Source organism: Triticum urartu, chromosome 3 (genome assembly GCF_003073215.2).
Source record: "Triticum urartu cultivar G1812 chromosome 3, Tu2.1, whole genome shotgun sequence".
In the NCBI taxonomy this organism is placed as follows: domain Eukaryota; kingdom Viridiplantae; phylum Streptophyta; class Magnoliopsida; order Poales; family Poaceae; genus Triticum; species Triticum urartu.
In genome coordinates, this window is record NC_053024.1 from 606,107,159 (window position 1) to 606,132,810 (window position 25,652).

At 48.0% G+C, this 25,652-nt stretch overlaps 2 protein-coding genes across 3 annotated transcripts; one reads left to right on the forward strand and one right to left on the reverse strand.

Annotated features, from left to right (window-relative positions):
• Positions 1 to 578: 578 nt before the first annotated feature.
• LOC125545305 (fructokinase-like 1, chloroplastic) lies at positions 579 to 6,663 on the forward strand. 2 transcript variants are annotated; one of them, XM_048709205.1, is made up of 3 exons: positions 579 to 1,543; positions 2,442 to 3,251; positions 6,308 to 6,663. In XM_048709205.1, the coding sequence occupies exons 1-2, from the start codon at positions 668 to 670 to the stop codon at positions 3,132 to 3,134; spliced, it is 1,569 nt and encodes a 522-aa protein (XP_048565162.1). In that variant the 5' UTR covers positions 579 to 667; the 3' UTR covers positions 3,135 to 3,251; positions 6,308 to 6,663. The 2 variants fall into 2 exon arrangements, with proteins under 2 accessions (XP_048565162.1, XP_048565163.1); XM_048709206.1 differs by lacking the exon at positions 6,308 to 6,663 and adding an exon at positions 3,593 to 3,727.
• LOC125545304 (O-fucosyltransferase 19-like) lies at positions 3,718 to 8,267 on the reverse strand. Its single transcript, XM_048709204.1, has 8 exons — positions 7,507 to 8,267; positions 6,031 to 6,103; positions 5,844 to 5,914; positions 5,660 to 5,748; positions 5,451 to 5,583; positions 5,114 to 5,343; positions 4,540 to 5,016; positions 3,718 to 4,464 (listed from the first exon to the last, which is right to left on the reverse strand). Exons 1-8 carry the CDS (start codon positions 7,900 to 7,902, stop codon positions 4,263 to 4,265), a joined length of 1,671 nt encoding a protein of 556 aa, XP_048565161.1. The 5' UTR covers positions 7,903 to 8,267; the 3' UTR covers positions 3,718 to 4,262.
• Between the last annotated feature and the right edge of the window lie 17,385 nt (positions 8,268 to 25,652).

Consider the following 25,652-nt stretch of genomic DNA (forward strand, 5'->3'; position numbering starts at 1 on the left):
CCTCTTGGGCGTGCCCTGGTGGGTTGTGCTCCCCACGGGCCTCCCCTCTGGTACTTTCTTTGGATTGCTGTAGGAAACGTTTGGAGGGGGGATGGCTCCTTCCCTTTTTCTTCTGCACTGAGCTGAAGATGCGCGATTTAGAAGAGTAGGTTCCTTTCTTTTGGTTCTCTTGTAAGACTTGGTGATTTCTAGTAATGGAAATCGGAGAGATGATCTCTTTTTTATATATAAAAAAGAAGTTTAAACTTGTCCGTCGTTTATGTGAAATACGATCTTTTGAATATCCATTGGTGATCTTTTTGTGATCGGAATGTGCATTTCTATCTCCGATTCTATGTTTGTGTGATGATTTACGTTGTTTTTATCTGCGTTGCATGCTTAATATGGATATGAGATACCGGATATTAGATACATGGACGTGGATAATTTGATTTGAGAAATGTCCAGTTGGTACCAGCGTTTGAGGGCCCGGATTTACAGGCCGCGGCTGTAGATGCTCTAGGCTCTAGACAACTGGTCAGATCCACTTCGCCCGTTAAGGAGCAACCTAACGATGTTAACGGTCGCTAAACCCTTACCGGGTCTCACTGGATAGAGTCGAACGCTCGCTTCTCCCCCTTCCTGCTACCGCTCACCAGCGGCGCATTCCGCGAAGAAGAGAGGGGCAATGGCCATGGCCGCCGCCTCCCCGTTCCTCCTCCTGCAACCTCTAGCCCCCAAGCCCCATCGTCCTCTCGGCCCCCTACACCCCAGCCTCCTCCGGACCCGCCTCCTCCGCTGCTCGCCCAACGGCGCCGCGGCGCCGGAGCCCCCTCCTAAACCCACCCCACGCCGCGGGCGGAAGAAGGCGTCGGAGCCGGGCTCGTCGCCGCCCAAGGCGAAGGCGACGAGGCGCAAGACCAAGAAGGCGGGACAGGACTCCGACTCGGAGGGCGAGGAGGAGCCGGCTGTGAAGCCGAAGACCCGCCGGACCAAGAAGTCCCCGAAGCAGGAGGCCAAGCAGCAGCAGGGGGAGGAGGATGCCCAGGCGGAGGAGCCTCGGAGTCCGGCCCGCGAGGAGGACAACGGCGACGACGGGGCGGATTTGCCGTACGAGTGGCCGCCGTTGGTGTGCTGCTTCGGGGCGCCGCGGTGGGAGTTCGTGCCGACGGTGCGGGTGTCGGACCAGCAGATGCACCCGGACCAGTACTCCACGTGGCTGCACCTGCAGTGGGAGCCGCCCGAGTTCGCGCGCTCGCCCGGGAGCGCCTCCAGCAACGTGGCCATCGCGCTCACCCGGCTCGGCGGCCGCGCCGCGGTGCTCGGCAAGGTCGGCGACGACGACTTCGGCCACGAGCTTGTGTACCGCATGAACCGCGAGCGGGTGCAGACGCGCGCCATCAGGTTTGACGGTGCCGCGTCCACGGCCATCGCCCGGATGAAGGTGGGGTTCAGGGACAGCGAGGACGGCAATGGCGGGACAAGTCTGGTGGCCGAGACGGTGAAGAGCTCTGCCGAGGACTCGCTCCAGAAGGACGAGATCAATGCAGATGTGTTGAAAGAGGTGAGTGCGTGATCTTGTGGTAAAAGATTAGTTTGAATCTCCATGGGCGAGCTGACATTTATGGGCAAGCTATGCCTCTATGTCGATGGTTGCCAATGTGCATTGTTGCATTGCATTGAAACAACTCTTGATTATACACAAAACTAGAATCATTTTTGTCAAACCACGTAGCATGGACTGCTCGTTTTGTTTTTTGGGTTATCTTCAATCAATTCCTGCTAAAATATCCAACTGACGCTCCATTTGATGGTACTGCTGCAGCTTAACTGCTTAAGTGATAAGCGAGAAAAGCATTCTGATAAGAGCAAAAGCCCATTAAATACCATATCTCAAGTGCATTTGGCTTGCTGCTAATTTAGATATATTTTGGGAGATTTGTTTATAAGTCCAAAATCAAAGATAGGTCGTGGGAAGAAATTGATTAATCATTTGATTGTGCCAATATCATGCCTTTCTGACTAAGCAAGCAAATATTTGCGTTGCAGTCTGTAAGGACTCTAGGCTTCTTGACCACAGGAGTATGATTGCTGGGAATAGTCTTTATTGGGTAGCAATCAAATGCAAGGAAGCTGAAGTGAAGTGGCACTCTTATATTTTGTCTATTGCACTCCACTTTAGGAAAGAAAAATTAATCTGTCTGGATCCCCTTTTAAGCAATGTTTCCCCTATCATCGTAGCAGAAACATCTTCCATGCTGCTCTAACTATTCAATTGCATTGCTCAGATTCATGCCCTTGCTAAAATGTAAAAAAATAAAATTAGAGTATGTTTTTTGTGTTGTTAAGTTTACTTTTATCCTAGCAAGTGACTTTATGAGTGGTCGAGAAGCTACATTATATACCATTTATTGTTATAAACACAGAATGAATTTCAGATCTAATATGTGATAATTGCACAGGCCAGAATGTTGCATTTCAATTCAGAAGTACTGCTGACGCCGTCAATGCACGACACACTCTTCAGAGCCATTGCGCTGTCCAAGAAATTTGGAAGCAAAATATTCTTTGACCTCAATTTGCCATTGCCTTTGTGGAGGTCAAGGGATGAGACAAAAGAGTTCATAAATAGGGCATGGAAGGAGGCTGATATCATAGAGGTGTCAAGGGATGAGTTGGAGTTCCTCCTCGATCACAAGTATTACGAATATAAGCGAGCCACCCCGCCTCAGTATTATTTGGATGGGTTCCATCTAACAAGGAACTGGCCACAGTACTACCACTATACCCCTGAAGAAATTGCTCCGATTTGGCATGACGGAATAAAACTCTTGCTGGTGACCTATGGAACACTTCGGATCCACTACTACACACCCAAGTTTCATGGCTGTGTGGTTGGAACGGAGGATGCACTCATAACTCCAACCACAACTGACCGGACAGGTTCTGGTGATGCTATTGTTGCTGCTGCTATTAGGAAGTTGACAACTTGTCCTGAGATGTATGAGGACCAGGATACATTGGAAAGGGAGCTAAGATTTGCTGTTGCTGCTGGTATCATTTCACAGTGGACTATTGGTGCCGTGCGAGGGTTCCCCACTGAAAGTGCTACCCAGAACTTGAAGGAGCAAGTATATGTGCCTTCTATGTGGTGATTGGTGAGCTAGTAAATCATTTCTGATGAAGGAGGCAGAAATTTATTTTGCGAGCGTGATTCATGAGTGGTGCAGCAGAAGTGAACAGGGATACTATTTTACCACAAAAGTTGACAGGTACCTTTGTCTACCAGTTCATCAGATATTATTTTATCATCCAATTTCTATCATAACAAATTTAAACTTCAGTAGGAAAATGTGCCCGTGAAGAAAGACTTATATTGCCTGATGATTTTTTTTATTGTACTCCCTCTGTTCACTTTTATAAGTCCTTGGAAGACATTTCAGACAACATGCAAAGCAGCCTATTTTCGGTTGTCTGAAATGACTTATAAAAGTGAACGGAGGGAGTATATCAAATACATAGTGATACCTTATATGCTACTGTTAAAGCCACCTCTTTTTTACATTTTTTTGTTTAATGCCTATCCACTAAGCATAACTGATATGCCACACAGCAAGCCACAGAGGAATATAGAAGTTTAATGCGAGGAAGTACCTGCAATATATCTGATGACAGACAAAAAATGCTACAACAGAATTCAATCATTTCAATAGCAGCTAAAGGAAAGAATACATCAAATGAACAAGGTTATTTTCTTATTATTATTCATCACTTGCCGGTTACAACTTGGTCTGTAGCTGATAAATATTGCATATACACAAATCTATCCTGAATAAAGTCGATACTTCCTAAATGAATACAAAATTTTAAAAAAGAGAGCAAAGACTGTACATTCACAGTATAAACGAAGTACAAACATGTATCGGAAGTCTTTTGTCTTGCTAATCCTATCCTCTGTTGTACATATGTCCTCTGAAACTACTCGAAATCTCTTTGTCTTCCAATCCATCGCTACACTTGAATAACCAATTTGTTGAAAATGCACTTCTCGGAGGACAATTAGTGAACCTCTCTTTGCCACCTCCATATGCAAGAACGAGTATTGCATACATAGTCTGGAAAATAATCTGTGGTATGTTGCTGTCAGATTACTAGGAGTTGCACTATTTGGTTTATCTCAATCATCCTAAGAGATGTCTACCTATTTCCATTTCACATCTCACATGCAGCGAAGAGGGCTGAAATATCCCCAGTCCCCACCTCTTTAGAGTAAGTCCACGTCGCTAAATCCTTTGTGTTTTTTTGCACAAGCACCCTGGGAGAGGATTTGCATAAAAATGCTCCTCTTGCCTGGGACTGTGACCAGACAACCTCTGATATGGACCTCCAAGTCTGTTTTCATGATGTGTTTTCACTTTGCTTTGAAAGTCATTCCAAGTAATTGTACCCTCATCAAGCTTGTCAATGAGCTCCACAAGCTTCTGCCTGTGAACAGTTAAAGAATTAGCACTTAGAGTTGAGATGTACTAATAACTTAAAACAGCATTCCCATGAATGTACCTGTCAGGGTTAATGGTTGTCCGGAATCCTTCAAATCTTCTATGACCCTGTACTGCTTTGGCCATATTTCCGTCATATGTATACACAAAAACATCACTGTGGAGGGCTACATTGTAGTCCACTGCAGCTAATCTGTTTTGGTACGGCTTGAGGGGCTCTAATTCATCTACTGTTGCTAGACTATAATGTGTGTAGACATTTGGATATGCGGCCTTTAATTCGTCCATGCTATGCCCACCATATATTTCACCTGCTACAATGTAGATATTTGTCGTGGAAGGATAGCCCATAGCTTTAAGAAAAAGAGCTGCTTCACGAGGAGTCATAGGGCAGCCTCCTTGAAGTCGCCTCTCCTTGCTGTTAATTTCCTTTTCTTTCCAGTGCCGCACCTTGAGTCTCATTTCTCTCAGCTCCTCTGCCTCCTGACGTGTTAGATTATGGCTGCAGCCAGTAAATGAGAGCATGTCCTTCTCATATCTGTCAGTTGATAAGGAAAACAAATATATTACTGAGCTACATATTCCTCTGCAGCGAAATTATATTAGATTTATTAAACATGTGCAGTTGCGGTCACCTTAAATGAAGTGCGATATAATGGTTGGACCCATTCCTCAGTCTATCAACTAGAGTATTACCTAGATCTTCAATTTCTTTCTTGTATTTTAGTGCCTCGTAATTCGTTCGGCAGCGGAGTTGTTGGATATGAGGAGCAAGACCGTTGTTGACAATTCGTGAATCTGTATGTGTGAATTTAACAACTTTGACCTTCTTTAGTGTCCTCGTGAAAGCTCTGTAGTAAGAAGCCTGCAAAAAGGAATTAGAAGTCCATCATCGTTCAGCTATAGAACTGTCCTTATTTCTAAGCAACTACAATGTCAGCTTGAGTAGTTCCTGGAGTAGTTTGTTCATACCCTGGACCAGGAAGATGGTGCCCTCATATAGAGTTTCGACCTTCTGTAAGCTGGTGGCAAGGAGTCCACAATCACAATATCATTCTCTAGAGTTTTCTTGAAATGCTCCACATCAAATATATCTTCGAAATCACTGCATGCCAAAACCAAAAACATCAGTCATCGGAATAGTTTGATAGGATCCTTGTTATTGTTATGAAGAGAAGTACCTTGGATCGGTCCAAAATGATCTGTGATCCAGTGTAGGGATTACTAGTGTCGCATTCATGAGCTTAGCAACTGCAACCATATCGCTTATCTGCGAGGATGATTTCAAACGAATGTATGTGAACTGAGGCATCTTCAGACTCTAAATTTAGTCTTTCTAGAAGAAAAACATGAACGTGCACTCACTCCCATTCTCATCTGGTTCAGTCCACCATTGGCATCAACCATTATATAACCAGCTGTTGCATTGTTTGTTCCTGGAAAAAAAGCATCGCGATTTTGGTCAAGTTTACACGCTCATTTCAGGGTAGTATTAACTTGAAAGGTTGAAGGTCGTTAGTTCAAATTGTTGGATGTGGAAGTGGGGACTTACTGTGGTGGTTTCTCGGGCGTTCGATGCATTTGCTGTAACCCTCGCTAGCCGGCATCGTCCATATATTGGGAATCTGTTTGTGTTCTCAGTGAACTTCAGTACTACAGAGCTAGCTGATCATATCATTTGAACAAGTATTTGCTTTTCATGCATGAACAACAAAAGCTAGCTAAACAAAACTAGACGGTCCAGATCGCAGCTGGGAACATCATTATCTTTTTTCTAGAGAATGAACATCGGTATCTGACTAACACCCATTCTGCTACATCATTTTCAGGTACAAGGACGCTTTAATCAGCGTGTAACACAGGCAGCGAGCCACGCTGCATACTGTCCAATCAGCGGGGAACTCTTTTGTGCGAGTGTTTCCAGTCACAGAAGCACTATTGTAGCACTTCGTGGGGATAGGATTGATTGATGTGAGACTCCCACTTCTTTTTCTCCTTTTTCTTTTATATTTTCTCTTTGTAGACCGGAGAGAATGCAGCACTCCCGTTCTCTTTTCCTAGAAGCTTATGTAGAGGTTTTGTAGAGTAAGCAACCCTAGGAACCTCCAGTGTTATGTTCATTTGCAGAACTCGGCGCCTCTGCTGGTCATTTCTATCTTTAATCTCCATGGCCCTTTTTTTTAAACTGCTTTACACCACCCTCTCGGATCGGAAATAAGTGCCGTGGTTAATTTGAAGTAAAGCCACGACACTTATTTCCGATCTCGGCGACAGTAGAAATTGACAGTATGTTTCTACAAGTGTCGTTGCAAGCGAGCGAATCCCGGTTCTGGGAACCTCAACTTGAGCATCGACATTACCCATGGCCTTAAACCACCGGGAACCACTCCCCGGATCGAGTTGAATTTTCCAACGGGGTGACCACCAAACGAATCATGAATACACAGGAAAAAGGAAGAAACAGCGATGTGGATGAGAATACCGGTATACGGCCGCACACAGACGAAACGAAAAGAAGGGGCGCTCGGTATTCATCCGTCGACAGAGACGCCGACGCCGACGGGGACGCTGCCCCTGGAACCTCTGAAGGGTATTTTGTACGTACTACTCGTCTATCTACTCGCTCGTTTTGATTCTACGGCAGGAATACAACCAGGCTACTGCTACGGCCTGAGCTGATGGCTGTGAACGGCTGAACGCCCGCCAAGAAACTTCTCAAATCCTCTTCTCCTCTCTTGCGTGCACGCGCACGCACGGAGACGGAGACGAGGGCCCGGCACGCCTCTGGCTCCGCCGTTCGGCGACGATTTCCCACCCGTTTTTGGCCCCATGCATGCACGGCGCGGCGCGCTCCCAAACGGAATTCGTCCCAGCTTTCCCGTTTTAACAAAACCAAAAGTGCTACTATAGTCTATACTAGTGCATGCGGTGCATACACATGTGTGCTCTGGTTTTTAGCTTGTTTTTTCTGCAGCGAACTTGGCGGTAACAATAAGCCGCGCGGGCAGCGGCGAGGCGCAGCACTTACCGGCGTGTCGGGCGACCGGCGGGCGAGGGCCGTCAGGTTCTCCTCCCGCCAGCCCAGCGCCTCCCCGTCCACCCTCCGCAGCAGCCTCCCGCCGTCGCCGTCGCCGCCGCCGCCGCCGCCGACGGCCCGGTGCGAGCCGAGGAGCCCGACGAGGACGAGGAGGCCCAGCAGCGACGCCACCGCGTTGCGCACCCACGCCTGGTCGACCACGGACGACGCCCTCTTGCCGTAGCTCCTCCGGACGGAGAACAACGCCCGGACCCCGCGGTGCCTGACGCAGCCGTCGCCGTCGTCCGGCCGCTCGACGTCGGTGAGGCGGCGCCGGTGCGCCACGGACGACGAGGACGGGTCGGGGCCGACGGAGGACGCCGACGCTGCCGCCGCCGCCACTGCCATGGCCGGCCGGCCGAGGCGCGGGCTAAGAATATAGGAGCCTGATCGATCGGCCCGGGAATCAATCGGACGCGGGTCGACGCCTCGCTAGCTGCTTTGCCCTCGCCGCAAGCCTCCGTCCGTGCGTCGCCGCCCGCCGCCCGCCGCGCGCGCGCCCACGCGAGCGAGCAACTGCGCCCGGAGAACGTGGGGGGCGAGGTGGGGGATTCGGTTCGCGCGAGGAGAGGAGAGCAGTCGTGCGTTTCGCGGCTCGGCTGGAGCTCGTGTGGGCAGGGGAAGTTAAAAGTTGCGCGCTGGGTGGAGTTCGCGCCTCGGGCGATGGATGGATCCCTCGCTCGCCTCGCACGCTCCATGGCCTGGCCGCGCACGCCGTTTTATATCGATCGCCTTTCCGGGCGTGTTGCGCGGGCTTAGCCGACGGGGGGCCTAGTTAGGTTCGTTCAGGATACTGCGTTGGCAGGTCTTCGACTCAAGACTTCTCGGCTCGAATACTATATACTGAATTCATATTGCCGCTAGTTGCTTCAAAAGTTCGAATTGATGAAAAAAAGCGGACAGTATATTACGAAAGTACTAAATTCAAAAATATAGAGCTAAGAGATGATATTGATATAAGTGCATGCAATAGAAAGAATTGTGTCATCTTCCTTGCTAAGATATCATCTCTTAGCAATAAGCCTTTATATTCTCATTTCTTGCTCTTCCAACTCATCCTATAAAAGTTTAGGAGTTGAAAACATTAATTGTCAGGCATAACACTAAGAGATAATCTGTTGCATGATACATTTTTATTTGCTCTAAATGGCATGCATGGCATAAGATGAGATTGTCTTGTTAAATGTTAATGACAGTGCATGCCCTTACACTTGGGGAGTTCTATCTTCTTGTTTCTGCACGTCAAATAACCATATTAGTTAGAACCTCGGTGCGTCAACACCATATCAAGATGCAATTTTGTTAGACTTTGTAACGTAGCCCAACTGTGTAACCTGTACATTGTATAACCTTATATATATGTGTGTGTGATAGGCCACCCCATAGAGGGTTGAGCCAGTTCCCACAAATCCTTTGTTTTACATGGTATCAACCTAACCCTAGGTCCTACTCCACCTCATCCCCGCGACGCTTGCCGCCCTCCTCAACCTCCCCGATCACGTCGATGCTTCGCCGAGGCCCCAATTCTTCGGCACCACCACCGTCGGCTCGATGTTCTCGGCTCCGATCTCGCCATCTCCCGCGACATCGACGGTGGCGATCTCCACCGCCGCGATGATGGCGCCACCCGCGGCCTTTGTTGGTTCGTCCCCGACACTCGCCATCCTGGCGGTAGCCTCGGGGGCCTCCGATGCCCCGCTCGTGGGTGTGGCACCTGCCGCCACTGCAGCGTCCGCTGCCCCTGCCACCGACGCTGTCATGCCCTCCGGGCCGTTTCACTTTGACAACCTGATCACCATCCGCCTCACGCCGGACAACTACCTGTTTTGGCGCGCCAAGGTTCTACCGCTACTCCGCATCCGCTCCCTCCTTGGCTATGTCAATGGTTCCTTGCCGTGTCCGCCGCAGGTTATCCCCACTGTCCACGGCCCGGCCATCAACCCGGCGCACCGTGTGTGGGTGCAGCAAGACCAGGCAATCCTCTCCGCCATCTAGGGCTCCCTGGGAGACGGGGTCGCTGGCCTTTATCTCTTTGCTGCCTCCTCCTTGGATGCATGGATGACTCTGGAGCATGCTTTTGCCCAGACCTCCACGGCCCACTCGATGGCTCTTCGCAGCAAGCTTGATGGCATCAAGAAACTGGACTCCTCTGCCACAACCTACTTCAACAAAATCAAGGTCTTGGCGGACACACTGACCTCTATTGGTCGACCGCTGAGTGATGAGGAGTTCGCCGGCTACGTCATCAAAGGCCTCGACGCCGAGTACAAAAATCTTGCCGAGGCCATCCACAACGCCAAGCCGCCACTCCCTCCGCACGAGCTTTTCTCCCGCTTGTCTTCACCGAGCAACGCGTCGAGGCTCGCTGCTCCGTCACCACCATCGCCGACCAGCCGACAACCTTTTGGGCATTGCACGGCCAGAGCCCGCCTGCGTCTCCTTGCCCGGGTTGCCAACCCCCCTGCGCCGACCCTAGATGGGGGCCCAGTGCGGTGCCAGCTTTGCGGTTGTGAAAGGCACATCGCCTCCAAGTGCCACAAACGCTTTCAGCGGAGCTTCCCGGGCATCGGTAATGATGGCAAAGGTAATGAGCGCCAATTTGCCATGGCGGATTTTGACCCTCCTGCTGCTCATGTTGACGCCAAGGGCAAAGACACACGCGTTGACCAAGGTTCTGCGCCGCCGTACCCGATTGATCCCGCGTGGTATATGGACACCGGCGCCACGAATCATATGACGAACGAGCTCGCCAAGCTATCCACTCACCAGCCCTACTATGACTACAACAAGGTTCACACCGCCAACGGTGTAGGTATATATGTCCATCTCTCACATTGGCCAAGCATCTCTCTTAACTAGTCATCCATCTAGGCAGCTTCATCTTCGTAATATTTTACGAGTCCCTTCGGCGACTCTTAATCTGTTATCTATTCCAAAGCTCACTCTTGATAATAATGTCCTATGTGAATTTCATCCGTTTGATCTTTTTGTTAAGGACCGAGCCACCCGAGAAATTCTGCTTAGTGGTCGCCTGAGCCATGGCTTATACCGCTTGGAGGATCCATCCGCCCCGTGTGTCTTCAGCGGTGTCCGTGTGTCGCTGTCTCAGTGGCACTCTCTCCTTGGTCATCCTGCCACTCCCATAGTTCGCCATATACTTCACCGCCATGAGCTGCCTGTCGAGTCTAGAAATAAGGACATGTCCGTGTGTGATGCCTGTCAACAAGGCAAGAGTCATCAGCTATCATTTGTTTCCTCTACTCGGGAAGTAACGAGTCCTCTTGAACTTGTGTTTTCTGATGTGTGGGGTCCCGCACAAACATCTGTTAGTGGTCACAACTACTATGTTAGCTTTATTACCCTTATAGTCGCTTTACCTGGCTTTATCTTCTTAAGCGCAAATCTGATGTGTTTGATATATTCATTCAATTTCAAGTGCATGTTGAACGTCTTCTCCAGCATAAAATTATTCATGTTCAGTCCGATTAGGGGGCAAATATCGCAACCTCGACACTTTCTTTAATAAGCTTGGGATCTCTCATTGTTTATCATTGTAACGCCCTCGATGCGGCTATATCTCCCACGTGTCGAAGCACGACTTAGAGGCATAACCGCATTGAAAGCAATGTCGCAAGTGAGGTAATCTTCACACAACCCATGTAATACATAAGGGAAAGAGATACATAGTTGGCTTACAATCGCCACTTCACACAATACATGAATAAAGCATTACATCATCCAAATACAATCAAGGTCCGACTACGGAACCAAAATAAAAGAAGAACCCCAAGAGCGACAAAGGTCCCCGATCGACCCCAACCGGGCTCCACTACTGATCAACTAGAACGGAACAACACAAAGGACAAGATCTTCATTGAGCTCCTCCTGAGCTTGGTTGCGTCACCTGCATGGTCTCATCGGCACCTGCAAGCTGGTTTTGGAAGTATCTATGAGTCACGGGGACTCAACAATCTCGCACCCTCGCGATCAAGACTATTTAAGCTTATGGGTAAGGTAAAGGTATGAGGTGGAGCTGCAGCAAGCGACTAGCATATATGGTGGCTAACATACGCAAATGAGAGCGAGAAGAGAAGGCAAAGCACGGTCGATAAAAGTATGATCAAGAAGTGATCCTAAAACAACCTACGTCAAGCATAACTCCAACACCGTGTTCACTTCCCGGACTCCGCCGGAAAGAGACCATCACAGTAACACACGCGGTTGATATATTTTAATTAAGGTCAACTTCAGGTTTTCTACAACCGGACGTTAACAAATTCCCATCTGCCCATAACCGCGGGCACGGCTTTCGAAAGTTCAAATCCCTGCAGGGGTGTCCCAACTTAGCCCATGACAAGCTCTCACGGTCAACGAAGGAATAGACCTCCTCTCGAGACATTCCAATCAGACTCGGTATCCCGGTTCTACAAGACATCCTCAACAATGGTAAAACAAGTCCAACAAGACCACCCGTTGTGCCGACAAATCCCGATAGGAGCTGCACATATCTCGTTCTCAGGGCACACCAGATAAGCTAAGCGTACGGGAGCCAACGTAACCCAAGTTGCCAAGGGACGGCCCCGAACGGTGCTCTGGGTTGGACCAACACTTAGACAAGCACTGGCCCGGGGGTTTGAAATAAAGATGGCCCTCGGGATGCGCGACTCCCAAGGGAAAAAGGCTAGGTGGCAAATGGTAAAACCAAGGTTGGGCCTTGCTGGAGGAGTTTTATTCAAGGCGAACTGTCAAGGGGTTCCCATTATAACCCAACCGCGTAAGGAACGCAAAATCTGGGAACATAACACCGATATGACGGAAACTAGGGCGGCAAGAGTGGAACAAAACACCAGGCATAAGGCCGAGCCTTCCACCCTTAACCAAGTATATAGATGCATTAATTAAATAAGATATATTGTGATATCCCAACAAGTAAACAATGTTCCAACAAGGAACGATCTCCATGTTCCAACAAGGAACAAACTTCAATCTTCACCTGCAACTAACAACGCTATAAGAGGGGCTGAGCAAAGCGATAACATAGCCAATCAACGGTTTGCTAGGACAAGGTGGGTTAGAGGCTTGGTTCAACAATATGGGAGGCATGATAAGCAAGTGGTAGGTATCGCAACATAGGCATAGCAAAAGAGCGAGCAACTAGCAAGCAAAGATAGAAGTGATTTCGAGGGTATGATCATCTTGCCTGAAATCCCGCAAGGAAGAAGAACGAGTCCATGAAGAAGACAAACGGACGTAGACGAACGGGTCCTCACAAACGCGACGTTACCAGAACCAACCCAAAGAAGCAAACACCGGAAAGAAGCACACAACATAGTAAACAGCCAACACATGAACATGATATGATATGCGGGATGCGGTATGCGATGCATATGCGAGATTTGACAAGAGATGAATGAACCTGGCCTCAACATGGAAATCCAAGTGTGCCACTGGAAAGGTGAGATGAAATCGCTTGAAAACGATATAAAGAACGCCGGAATCGGAGTTACGGTTTGGAAATTGCAAGCAATTCAAATATGACACCGGTCTGCGATATACAGCAAGTAGCCATCTAAATGCAACAAGATGAACATGCTACAGCACTCAAGCATGGCAACAAAACACATGGCAGGGATCTATTCATGATTCTTGACAAAAGAGGAACACTGAGCTACGGCCAATTCATCCATTAACAGGTTCAAACAAGCATGGCAAAAATGCATTTGGTAAACAGATTTTAGATTTAGTGAAATTAACACTTGTCTGGAATTTCAGATCAGGTAGCACACTTTGGAGCATGAAAACTATATGCTACAGGGCCTGAACATGGCAAAGTAAAGCATGGCATGGAGCTACTCAAAGAGCTTAACAAAAGTCCCTTAGTGACCTTGAGCCAAAAGGGATCATAAAATACCATTGCAAACATGTGAACATGGCAAAAACATAATCAGTTCTCAGACTTAGTGAAAACTGGAGCATGCTGAAACAGATATCAAGTAGGCATGTTTACGAGCTCGATGCACTTACTACAGAGCAAGGCATGACAATCTAAGCATACACCCATCAAGAATACACATTATAAAAGCTATACATGGCAAGAACAATAACATAGCATGCACGGATCAACTACAACATCCTCGGCAAAATCGCTAACAAGTAGACACTCTGCCCAGATTCACAAAATAGCAAAAGTAGAGCTCGATTGACTCAAGCTAGGGTGCTCCATAATTGCAAACAAAGACATGGATGGATAGAGCACTACAAGATTAACAAAACATCCTTACTGATAATTCTCAAAAGAGGCACGGATCACTAGGAAACAATAAGAACATATGGCATATTGAGATAAACAGATCAAGGACTTAGTGGATTTGCTAAGTCCCTGAAATCGGCATTAACGAATGCTCCACTTTGCAAGCTTGTGCTAGTCACCACACACATCACAAAAATACATGGGTTGCACCTCTGGAAAGATGGCAAAGCATATAACAAAACTCATGAAGAGCCCAGGGGCATATCATGCACACGTTAATCATGGCAAAAATGACAAATAGCTATTTGGAGCAGCAGATCTGACAATTATCTTAAATAGCACTCTTCCAACAGCATTTTGGGCATCAAGATGAACTCAAATGAAAATGATGGAATGAGATGAAATGATGTACTCTCTGAGACGAACATTTTGATATGCTATATGCATGAATCGGAGCTACGGATGCAAAGTTACGGCACGATGAACATGGCCATATGAATCTGGGCATTTCGGGGACTTAGTGAAATTATACCTCCGCGAAAAAGTCAACGCGGGATGAGGATATCCGGGATGTGGACGCGGCGTTTGGATGGAGGGTGTGGTGGATCTGGTCCCGGTTGACGTGGATGACGAGGACGGCGGATCTCGCCGGAGACGACGGGGACGGCGGCCGGAGGAGCTTGGGGGCGCCGGAGAGGAGCGGGGCGGCGCAGCGTTCGTCGGAAGGCGGCGCGGTTGGCTCCGGCGGCGCTGGGAACGAGGGCGGCCGGCCTTGCTGGAGAGGCTCGCCGGTGGCGATGGCGGACGGCGGCGTTGGAGGCGGAGGCCGGCGCGGCGGGGCGACGCCCGGCGACGAGGTGACGGGTCGGTCGCCGGTGGGAGGTGCACGGCGGCGTGGCGCCCCGACACGGAGGCAGCGCCTCGGGCATGGCGGCGGGGATGACAGGCGCGGGGCGGCGGCAGTTGGGTCCCGCGGGCCCGCGATGGGCCTGGCGGGCCGCGGCGGTGGGGAGGAGAGAGAAGGACGCGGCGCGGGTTGATGTGGCGCGCTCTGGTTGGCCGGGAGCGGTCTCCGAGATGACGTGGCAGGCTCCCATTGGTCGGAGTGATGTGGCAGCGGCGGCGGACACGTCTAGCGGCGGGACGGACATGTCCGGTGGCGCGAGGAGGAAGACGCTAGGGTTCATCCGCGAATTTCGGGAGGGGAGCACATATTTATAGGTAGAGGGAGCTAGGAGAGTCCAAATGAGGTGCGGTTTTTTGCCACGCGATCGTGATCGAACGACCGAGATGATGGAAGGGGTTTAGGTGAGTTTTGGGCCACTTTGGAAGGGTGTTGGGCTGCAACACACATGAGGCCTTTTCGGTCCCTCGGTTAACCGTTGGAGCATCAAACGAAGTCCAAATGGTACGAAACTTGACAGGCGGTCTACCGGTAGTAAACCAAGGCCGCTTGGCAAGTCTCGGTCCAATCCGGAAATGTTTAATCCCCACACAGAAAAGAAAGGTAGAAAAGACCACCGGAGGAGAACGGAGCGCCGGATTGCAAAACGGACAACGGGGAAAATGCTTGGATGCATGAGACGAACATGTATGCAAATGAAATGCACATGATGACATGATATGCAATGCATGACACGCAAGCAATGACAAGGCAACAATAGCGAATAACTGGACGACACCTGGCACATCGGTCTCGGGGCGTCACAATCATGTCCTCACACACATCAGCAAAAATGGCGCTGTTGAGCGCAAGCATCGACATGTAGTTGAGACCGGACTCACACTCCTGGCTCACGCCTCTGTACCTCTTCGCTTTTGGAGTGATGCCTTTGCTACAACGTGTTTTCTTATTAACAGATTACCTGCGCGTGTCCTTAATATGAAAACTCCTATTGAGCTTCTTTTACATGAAACTCTTGACTATACCTTTTTAAGGTGTTCGGGTGTGCCTGTTGGCCCCATCTTCGTCCATATAATCATAGAAAGCTTGAGTTTTGGTCGAAGAAATGTGTGTTCTTGGGATATAGTTCTCTCCATAAAGGCTACAAGTGCCTTCATGTGCCAACAAATCGTGTCGACATATCTCGTGATGTTGTGTTTGATGAGAACGTCTTCCCCTTTTCAGCCATGCCGCAGCAACCCACCACACCTCCATCTATGCATTCATCTCCTATTATGTTTGGCCAATTTGAAGATGTTGTATATTCGCCTGTGTTGTTACCTAATCATGGTGCAGGAATTGGACGTGGTGCTCGCCTGGAACTACTTCCCGATGCATCTCCTGTGATGCACGTCGATCAGCCGGTGCATGTGCATGCGCCGCCTCCCGCTTTCGACCCCGTCTCCGAAACCACGCCTGCCCTTGCAACCGGACCGACGCCAGCGACGGCCTCCGTACCTGGGCCGGCGTCAGTCACGGCTACTCCTGCGCGGCCCGCGTCACCGGCGGCCTCCCTCGAGCGGCTTGAGCGGTCTTCATCACCGCCTCCACGCCCGGCATCGCCTCCGTCTGTTGGGGAACATAGTAATTTTAAAAAAATTCCTACGCACACGCAAGATCATGGTGATGCACAGCAATGAGAGAGGAGAGTGTTGTCTACGTACCCTCGTAGACCGGAAGCAGAAGCGTTATAACAACGCGGTTGATCTAGTCGTACGTCTTCACGGCCCGACCGATCAAGCACCGAAACTACGACACCTCCGAGTTTTTGCACACGTTCAGCTCGATGACGATCCCCGGACTCCGATCCAGCAAAGTGTCGGGGATGAGTTCCGTCAGCACGACGGCGTGGTGACGATCTTGATGTTCTACCGTCGCAGGGCTTCGCCTAAGCTCCGCTACAATATTATCGAGGATTATGGTGGAGGGGGCACCGCACATGGCTAAGAGATCAATCATCAATTGTTGTGTCTCTAGGGTGCCCCTGCCCTCGTATATAAAGGAGTGGAGGAGGGGGCCGACCAAGGAGGGTGGCGCGCCCAAGGGGGGAGTCCAACTCCCACCGGGAGTAGGACTCCCCTTTTTCCTATTAGGAGTAGGAGAGGGAAGGAAGAGGAAGGAGGGAGGAAGGAAAGGGGGGGCCCTCCCAATTCAGATTGGGCTTGGGGGGGCGCCCCCTCCCTTGCTCCTTTCCCCTCCTTTCCACTAAGGCCCATATACCTCCCGGGGGGTTCCGATAACCTCCCGGGGGGTTCCGATAACCTCCCGGTGATCCGGTATTGTCCCAATCTTACCCGGAACCTTTCCGGTGTCCAAATATAGTCGTCCAATATATCGATCCTTATGTCTCGACCATTTCGAGACTCCTCATCAAGTCCGTGATCACATCCGGGACTCCGAACAACCTTCGGTACATCAAAATATATAATATAAACTCATAATAAACGTCATCGAATGTTAAGCATGCGGACCCTACGGGTTCGAGAACTATGTAGACATGACCGAGACACTCTCCGGTCAATAACCAATAGCGGAACCTGGATGCTCATATTGGCTCCTACATATTCTACGAAGATCTTTATCGGTCAGACCGCATAACAACATACGTTGTTCCCTTTGTCATCGGTATGTTACTTGCCCGAGATTCGATCGTCGGTATCTCAATACCTAGTTCAATCTCGTTACCGGCAAGTCTCTTTACTCGTTCCGTAATACATCATCTTGCAACTAACTTATTAGTTGCATTGCTTGCAAGGCTTAAGTGATGTGTATACCGAGAGGGCCCAGAGATACCTCTCCGACAATCGGAGCGACAAATCCTAATCTCGAAATACGCCAACCCAACATGTACCTTTGGAGACACCTGTAGAGCACCTTTATAATCACCCAGTTACGTTGTGACGTTTGGTAGCACACAAAGTGTTCCTCCGGTAAACGGGAGTTGCATAATCTCATAGTCATAGGAACATGTATAAGTCATGAAGAAAGCAATAGCAACATACTAAACGATCGGGTGCTAAGCTAATGGAATGGGTCATGTCAATCACATCATTCTCCTAATGATGTGATCCCGTTAATCAAATGACAACTCATGTCTATGGTTAGGAAACATAACCATCTTTCTTCGATTAACGAGCTAGTCAAGTAGAGGCATACTAGTGGCACTTTGTTTGTCTATGTATTCACACAAGTATTACGTTTCCGGTTAATACAATTCTAGCATGAATAATAAACATTTATCATTGCCTCTAGGGCATATTTCCTTCAGTCTCCCACTTGAACTAGAGTCAATAATCTAGATTACACAGTAATGATTCTAACACCCTTGGAGCCTTGGTGCTAATCATGTTTTGCTCGTGGAAGAGGCTTAGTCAATGGGTCTACTACATTCAGATCCGTATGTATCTTGCAAATCTCTATGTCTCCCACCTGGACTAGATCCCGGATGGAATTGAAGCGTCTCTTGATGTGCTTGGTTCTCTTGTGAAATCTGGATTACTTTGCCAAGGCAATTGCACCAGTATTGTCACAAAAGATTTTCATTGGACCCGATGCACTAGGTATGACACCTAGATCGGATATGAACTCCTTCATCCAGACTCCTTCGTTTGCTGCTTCCGAAGCAGCTATGTACTCCGCTTCACATGTAGATCCCGCCACGACGCTTTGTTTAGAACTGCACCAACTGACAGCTCCACCGTTTAATGTAAATATGTATCCGGTTTGCGATTTAGAATCGTCCGGATCAGTGTCAAAGCTTGCATCAACGTAACCATTTACGATGAGCTCTTTGTCACCTCCATATACGAGAAACATATCCTTAGTCCTTTTCAAGTATTTCAGGATGTTCTTGACCGCTGTCCAGTGATCCACTCCTGGATTACTTTGGTACCACTTATAGCAAGGCACACATCAGGTCTGGTACACAACATTGCATACATGATAGAGCCTATGGCTGAAGCATAGGGAACATCTTTCATTTTCTCTCTATCTTCTGCAGTGGTTGGGCATTGAGTCTTACTCAACTTCACACCTTGTAACACAGGCAAGAATCCTTTCTTTGCTTGATCCATTTTGAACTTCTTCAAAACTTTGTCAAGGTATGTGCTTTGTGAAAGTCCAATTAAGCGTCTTGATCTATCTCTATAGATCTTAATGCCCAATATGTAAGCAGCTTCACCGAGGTCTTTCATTGAAAAACTCTTATTCAAGTATCCCTTTATGCTATCCAGAAATTCTATATCATTTTCCGTTTAGCAATATGTCATCCACATATAATATCAGAAATGCTATAGAGCTCCCACTCACTTTCTTGTAAATACAGGCTTCTCCAAAAGTCTGTACAAAACCAAATGCTTTGATCACACTATCAAAGCGTTTATTCCAACTCCGAGATGCTTGCACCAGTCCATAAATGGATCGCTGGAGCTTGCACACTTTGTTAGCTCCTTTTGGATCGACAAAACCTTCCGGCTGCATCATATACAACTCTTCTTCCAGAAATCCATTCAGGAATGCAGTTTTGACATCCATCTGCCAAATTTCATAATCATAAAATGCGGCAATTGCTAACATGATTCGGACAGACTTAAGCATCGCTACGGGTGAGAAGGTCTCATCGTAGTCAATTCCTTGAACTTGTCGAAAACCGTTTGCGACAAGTCGAGCTTTGTAGACAGAAACATTACCGTCAGCGTCAGTCTTCTTCTTGAAGATCCATTTATTTTCAATTGCTTGCCGGTCATTGGGCAAGTCAACCAAAGTCCACACTTTGTTCTCATACATGGATCCCATCTCAGATTTCATGGCTTCAAGCCATTTTGCGGAATCTAGGCTCACCATTGCTTCTTCATAGTTCGTAGGTTCATCATGATCTAGTAGCATGACTTCCAGAACAGGATTACCGTACCACTCTGGTGCGGATCTTACTCTGGTTGATCTAGGAGGTTCAGTAGTAACTTGTTCTGAAGTTTCATGATCATCATTATTAGCTTCCTCACTAATTGGTGTAGGTGTCACAGAAACCGGTTTCTGTGATGTACTACTTTCCAATAAGGGAGCAGGTACAGTTACCTCATCAAGTTCTACTTTCCTCCCACTCACTTCTTTCGAGAGAAACTCCTTCTCTATAAAGGATCCATTCTTTGCAACAAATGTCTTGCCTTCGGATCTGTGATAGAAGGTGTACCCAACAATCTCCTTCGGGTATCCTATGAAGACACATTTCTCTGATTTAGGTTCGAGCTTATCAGGTTGAAGCTTTTTCACATAAGCATCGCAGCCCCAAACTTTCAGAAACGACAACTTTGGTTTCTTGCCAAACCATAGTTCATAAGGCGTCGTCTCAACGGATTTTGATGGTGCCCTATTTAACATGAATGCGGTCGTCTCTAAAGCATAACCCCAAAACGATAGCGGTAAATCTGTAAGAGACATCATAGATCGCACCATATCAACTAAAGTACGATTACGACGTTCGGACACACCATTACGCTGTGGTGTTCCGGGTGGCGTGAGTTGCGAAACTATTCCGCATTGTTTCAAATGTAAACCAAACTCGTAACTCAAATATTCTCCTCCACGATCAGATCGTAGAAACTTTATTTTCTTGTTACGATGATTTTCAACTTCACTCTGAAATTCTTTGAACTTTTCAAATGTTTCAAACTTATGTTTCATTAAGTAGATATACCCATATCTGCTTAAATCATCTGTGAAGGTGAGAAAATAACGATATCCGCCACGAGCTTCAACATTCATTGGACCACATACATCTGTATGTATGATTTCCAACAAATCTGTTGCTCTTTCCATAGTACCGGAGAATAGCGTTTTAGTCATCTTGCCCATGAGGCACGGTTCGCAAGTACCAAGTGATTCATAATCAAGTGGTTCCAAAAGTCCATCAGTATGGAGTTTCTTCATGCGCTTTACACCGATATGACCTAAACGGCAGTGCCACAAATAAGTTGCACTATCATTATCAACTCTGCATCTTTTGGCTTCAACATTATGAATATGTGTATCACTACTATCGAGATTCATCAAAAATAGACCACTCTTCAAGGGTGCATGACCATAAAAGATATTACTCATATAAATAGAACAACCATTATTCTCCGATTTAAATGAATAACCGTCTCGCATCAAACAAGATCCAGATATAATGTTCATGCTCAACGCTGGCACCAAATAACAATTATTTAGGTCTAATACTAATCCCGATGGTAGATGTAGAGGTAGCGTGCCGACCGCGATCACATCGACTTTGGAACCATTTCCCACATGCATCGTCACCTCGTCCTTCGCCAGTGTTCGCTTAATCCATAGTCCCTGTTTCAAGTTGCAAATATTAGCAACAGAACCAGTATCAAATACCCAGGTGCTACTGCGAGCTCTAGTAAGGTACACATCAATAACATGTATATCACATATACCTTTGTTCACCTTGCCATCCTTCTTATCCGCCAAATACTTGGGGCAGTTCCGCTTCCAGTGACCAGTCCGCTTGCAGTAGAAACACTCAGTTTCAGGCTTAGGTCCAGACTTGGGTTTCTTCTCCTGAGCAGCAACTTGCTTGCTGTTCTTCTTGAAGTTCCCCTTCTTCTTCCCCTTGCCCTTTTTCTTGAAACTAGTGGTCTTGCTGACCATCAACACTTGATGCTCCTTCTTGATTTCTACCTCCGCAGCTTTTAGCATTGCGAAGAGCTCAGGAATTGTCTTATCCATCCCTTGCATATTATAGTTCATCGCGAAGCTCATCTAGCTAGGTGGAAGTGATTGGAGAATTCTGTCAATGACGCAATCATCTGGAAGATTAACTCCCAGTTGAATCAAGTGATTATTATACCCAGATATTTTGAGTATATGCTCACTGACAGAACTGTTCTCCTCCATCTTGCAGCTATAGAACTTATTGGAGACTTCATATCTCTCAATCCGGGCATTTGCTTGAAATATTAGCTTCAACTCCTAGAACATCTCATATGCTCAATGACGTTCAAAACGTCGTTGAAGACCCGGTTCTAAGCCGTAAAGCATGGCACATTGAACTATCGAGTAGTCATCAGCTTTGCTCTGCCAGACGTTCTTAACATCGTCAGTTGCATCAGCAGCAGGCCTGGCACCCAGCGGTGCTTCCAGGACGTAATTCTTATGTGCAGCAATGAGGATAATCCTCAAGTTACGGACCCAGTCCGTATAATTGCTACCATCATCTTTCAACTTTGCTTTCTCAAGGAACGCATTAAAATTCAACGGAACAACGGCACGGGCCATCTATCTACAATAAAACATAAACAAGCAAGATACTATCAGGTACTAAGTTCATGATAAATTTAAGTTCAATTAATCATATTACTTAAGAACTCCCACTTAGAAAGACATCCCTCTAATCTTCTAAGTGATCACGTGATCCAAATCAACTAAACCATAACCGATCATCACGTGAAATGGAGTAGTTTTCAATGGTGAACATCACTATGTTGATCATATCTACTATATGATTCACGCTCGACCTTTTGGTCTCAGTGTTCTGAGGCCATATCTGCATATGCTAGGCTCGTCAAGTTTAACCTGAGTATTCTGCGTGTGCAAAACTGGCTTGCAGCTGTTGTAGATGGACGTAGAGCTTATCACACCCGATCATCACGTGGTGTCTGGGCACGACGAACTTTGGCAACGGTGCATACTCAGGGAGAACACTTTTATCTTAAAATTTAGTGAGAGATCATCTTATAATGCTACCGTCAATCAAAGCAAGATAAGATGCATAAAAGATAAACATCACATGCAATCAATATAAGTGATATGATATGGCCATCATCATCTTGTGCTTGTGATCTCCATCTCCGAAGCATCGTCATGATCATCATCGTCACCGGCGCGACACCTTGATCTCCATCGTAGCATCGTTGTCGTCTCACCAATCTTATGCTTCTACGACTATCGCTACCGCTTAGTGATAAAGTAAAGCATTACAGGGCGATTGCATTGCATACAATAAAGCGACAACCATATGGCTCCTGCCAGTTGCCGATAACTTGGTTACAAAACATGATCATCTCATACAATAAAATTTAGCATCATGCCTTGACCATATCACATCACAACATGCCCTGCAAAAACAAGTTAGACATCCTCTACTTTGTTTGTTGCAAGTTTTACGTGGCTGCTACGGGCTTAGCAAGAACCAATCTTACCTACGCATCAAAAACCACAACGATAGTTTGTCAAGTTGGTGCTGTTTTAACCTTTGCAAGGACCGGGCGTAGACACACTCGGTTCAACTAAAGTTGGAGAAACTGACACCCGCCAGCCACCTGTGTGAAAAGCACGTCAGTAGAACCAGTCTCGCGTAAGCGTACGCGTAATGTCGGTCCGGGCCGCTTCATCCAACAATACCGCCGAACCAAAGTATGACATGCTGGTAAGCAGTATGACTTATATCGCCCACAACTCACTTGTGTTCTACTCGTGCATATAACATCAACACATAAAACCTAGGCTCAGATGCCACTGTTGGGGAACGTAGTAATTTCAAAAAAATTCCTACGCACACGCAAGATCATGGTGATGCACAGCAACGAGAGGGGAGAGTGTTGTCTAAGTACCCTCATAGACCGGAAGCAGAAGCGTTATAACAACGCGGTTGATGTAGTTGTACGTCTTCACGGCCCGACCGATCAAGCACCGAAACTACGGCACCTCCGAGTTTTTGCACACGTTCAGCTCGATGACGATCCCCGGACTTCGATCCAGCAAAGTGTCGGGGATGAGTTCCGTCAGCACGACGGCGTGGTGACAATCTTGATGTTCTACCGTCGCAGGGCTTCGCCTAAGCACCGCTACAATATTATCGAGGATTATGGTGGAGGGGGGAACCGCACACGGCTAAGAGATCAATCATCAATTGTTGTGTCTCTGGGGTGCCCCCCGCCCCCGTATATAAAGGAGTGGAGGAGGGGGCCGGCCAAGGAGGGTGGCGCGCCCAAGGGGGGAGTCCAACTCGCAGCGGGAGTAGGACTCCCCTTTTTCCTATTAGGAGTAGGAGAGGGAATGAAGAGGAAGGAGGGAGGAAGGAAAGGGGGGCCGGCTGTTGGAAATATGCCCTAGAGGAAATAATAAATTAGTTATTATTATATATTTCATTGTTCATGATAATCGTTTATTATCCATGCTAGAATTGTATTGATAGGAAACTCAGATACATGTGTGGATACATAGACAACACCATGTCCCTAGTAAGCCTCTAGTTGACTAGCTCGTTGATCAATAGATGGTTACGGTTTCCTGACCATGGACATTGGATGTCGTTGATAACGGGATCACATTATTAGGAGAATGATGTGATGGACAAGACCCAATCCTAAGCCTAGCACAAAGATCGTGTAGTTCGTATGCTAAAGCTTTTCTAATGTCAAGTATCATTTCCTTAGACCATGAGATTGTGCAACTCCCGGATACCATAGGAGTGCTTTGGCTGTGCCAAACGTCACAACGTAACTGGGTGGCTATAAAGGTACACTACAGGTATCTCCGAAAGTGCCTGTTGGGTTGGCACGAATCGAGACTGGGATTTGTCACTCCGTGTAAACGGAGAGGTATCTCTGGGCCCACTCGGTAGGACATCATCATAATGTGCACAATGTGACCAAGGAGTTGATCATGGGATGATGTGTTACGGAACGAGTAAAGAGACTTGCCGGTAACGAGATTGAACAAGGTATCGGGATACCGACGATCGAATCTCGGGCAAGTATCGTACCGCTAGACAAAGGGAATTGAATACAGGATTGATTGAATCCTCGACATCGTGGTTCATCCGATGAGATCATCGTGGAACATGTGGGAGCCAACATGGGTATCCAGATCCCGATGTTGGTTATTGGCCGGAGAGGTGTCTCGGTCATGTCTGCATGGTTCCCGAACCCGTAGGGTCTACACACTTAAGGTTCGATGACGCTAGGGTTATAGGGAATGTTGTTCGGAGTCCCGGATGAGATCCCGGACATCACGAGGAGTTCCGGAATGGTCCGGAGGTAAAGATTTATATATGGGAAGTCCTGTTTTGGTCACCGGAAAAGTTTCGGGTGCTATCGGTAACATACCGGGACCACCGGGAGGGTCCCGGGGGTCCACCAGGTGGGGCTACCTGCCCCAGAGGGCTGCGTGGGCCAAGTGTGAGAGGGGACCAGCCCCAGGTGGGCTGGTGCGCCCCCCCACCAGGGCCCAAGGCGAAGAGAGAAGGGAAAAGGGGGAAACCCTAGGCTCAGATGGGCCTAAGGCCCACCTAGTGGTGCGCCCCCCTCTCTCCCCCCTTGGCCGCCCCCCTAGATGGGATCTAGGGCTGGCCGCCACCCCTAGGGGTGGAAACCTAGGTGGGGGCGCAGCCCCTCCCTTTCCCCTATATATAGTGGGGTTTTGGGCTGCCATACACACGGGAACATCTCCTTGGCGCAGCCCTACCCCTCACCCTCCTCGTCTCTTGCGGTGCTTGGCGAAGCCTTGCTGGAGTACCACGCTCCTCCACCACCACCACGCCATCGTGCTGCTGCTGGATGGAGTCTTCCCCAACCTCTCCTTCTCCCCTTGATGGATCAAGGCGTAGGAGACGTCACCGGGCTGTACATGTGTTGAACACGGAGGTGCCGTCCGTTCGGCACTAGGATCATCGGTGATTTGGATCACGACGAGTACGACTCCATCAACCCCGTTCACTTGAACGCTTCCGCTTAGCGATCTACAAGGGTATGTAGATGCACTCTCCTTCCCTCATTGCTAGATTACTCCATAGATTGATCTTGGTGATGCGTAGAAAATTTTGAATTTCTGCTACGTTCCCCAACAGTGGCATCATGAGCTAGGTCTATGCGTAGTTCATATGCACGAGTAGAACACAAAGCA

What these genes read in the sequence shown, in the direction of transcription:
- LOC125545304 (XM_048709204.1), bottom strand. Translation starts at nt 7,902, where the DNA reads ATGGCAGTGGCGGCGGCGGCAGCGTCGGCGTCCTCCGTCGGCCCCGAC. An exon ending in TGAACCAGATGAGAATGGGA is followed by an intron (nt 5,749 to 5,843) that starts GTGAGTGCACGT and finishes TCATCCTCGCAG; the next exon opens with ATAAGCGATATGGTTGCAGT. An exon ending in TATATCGCACTTCATTTAAG is followed by an intron (nt 5,017 to 5,113) that starts GTGACCGCAACT and finishes ATCAACTGACAG; the next exon opens with ATATGAGAAGGACATGCTCT.
- LOC125545305 (XM_048709205.1), top strand. Translation starts at nt 668, where the DNA reads ATGGCCATGGCCGCCGCCTCCCCGTTCCTCCTCCTGCAACCTCTAGCC. An exon ending in ATGCAGATGTGTTGAAAGAG is followed by an intron (nt 1,544 to 2,441) that starts GTGAGTGCGTGA and finishes ATAATTGCACAG; the next exon opens with GCCAGAATGTTGCATTTCAA.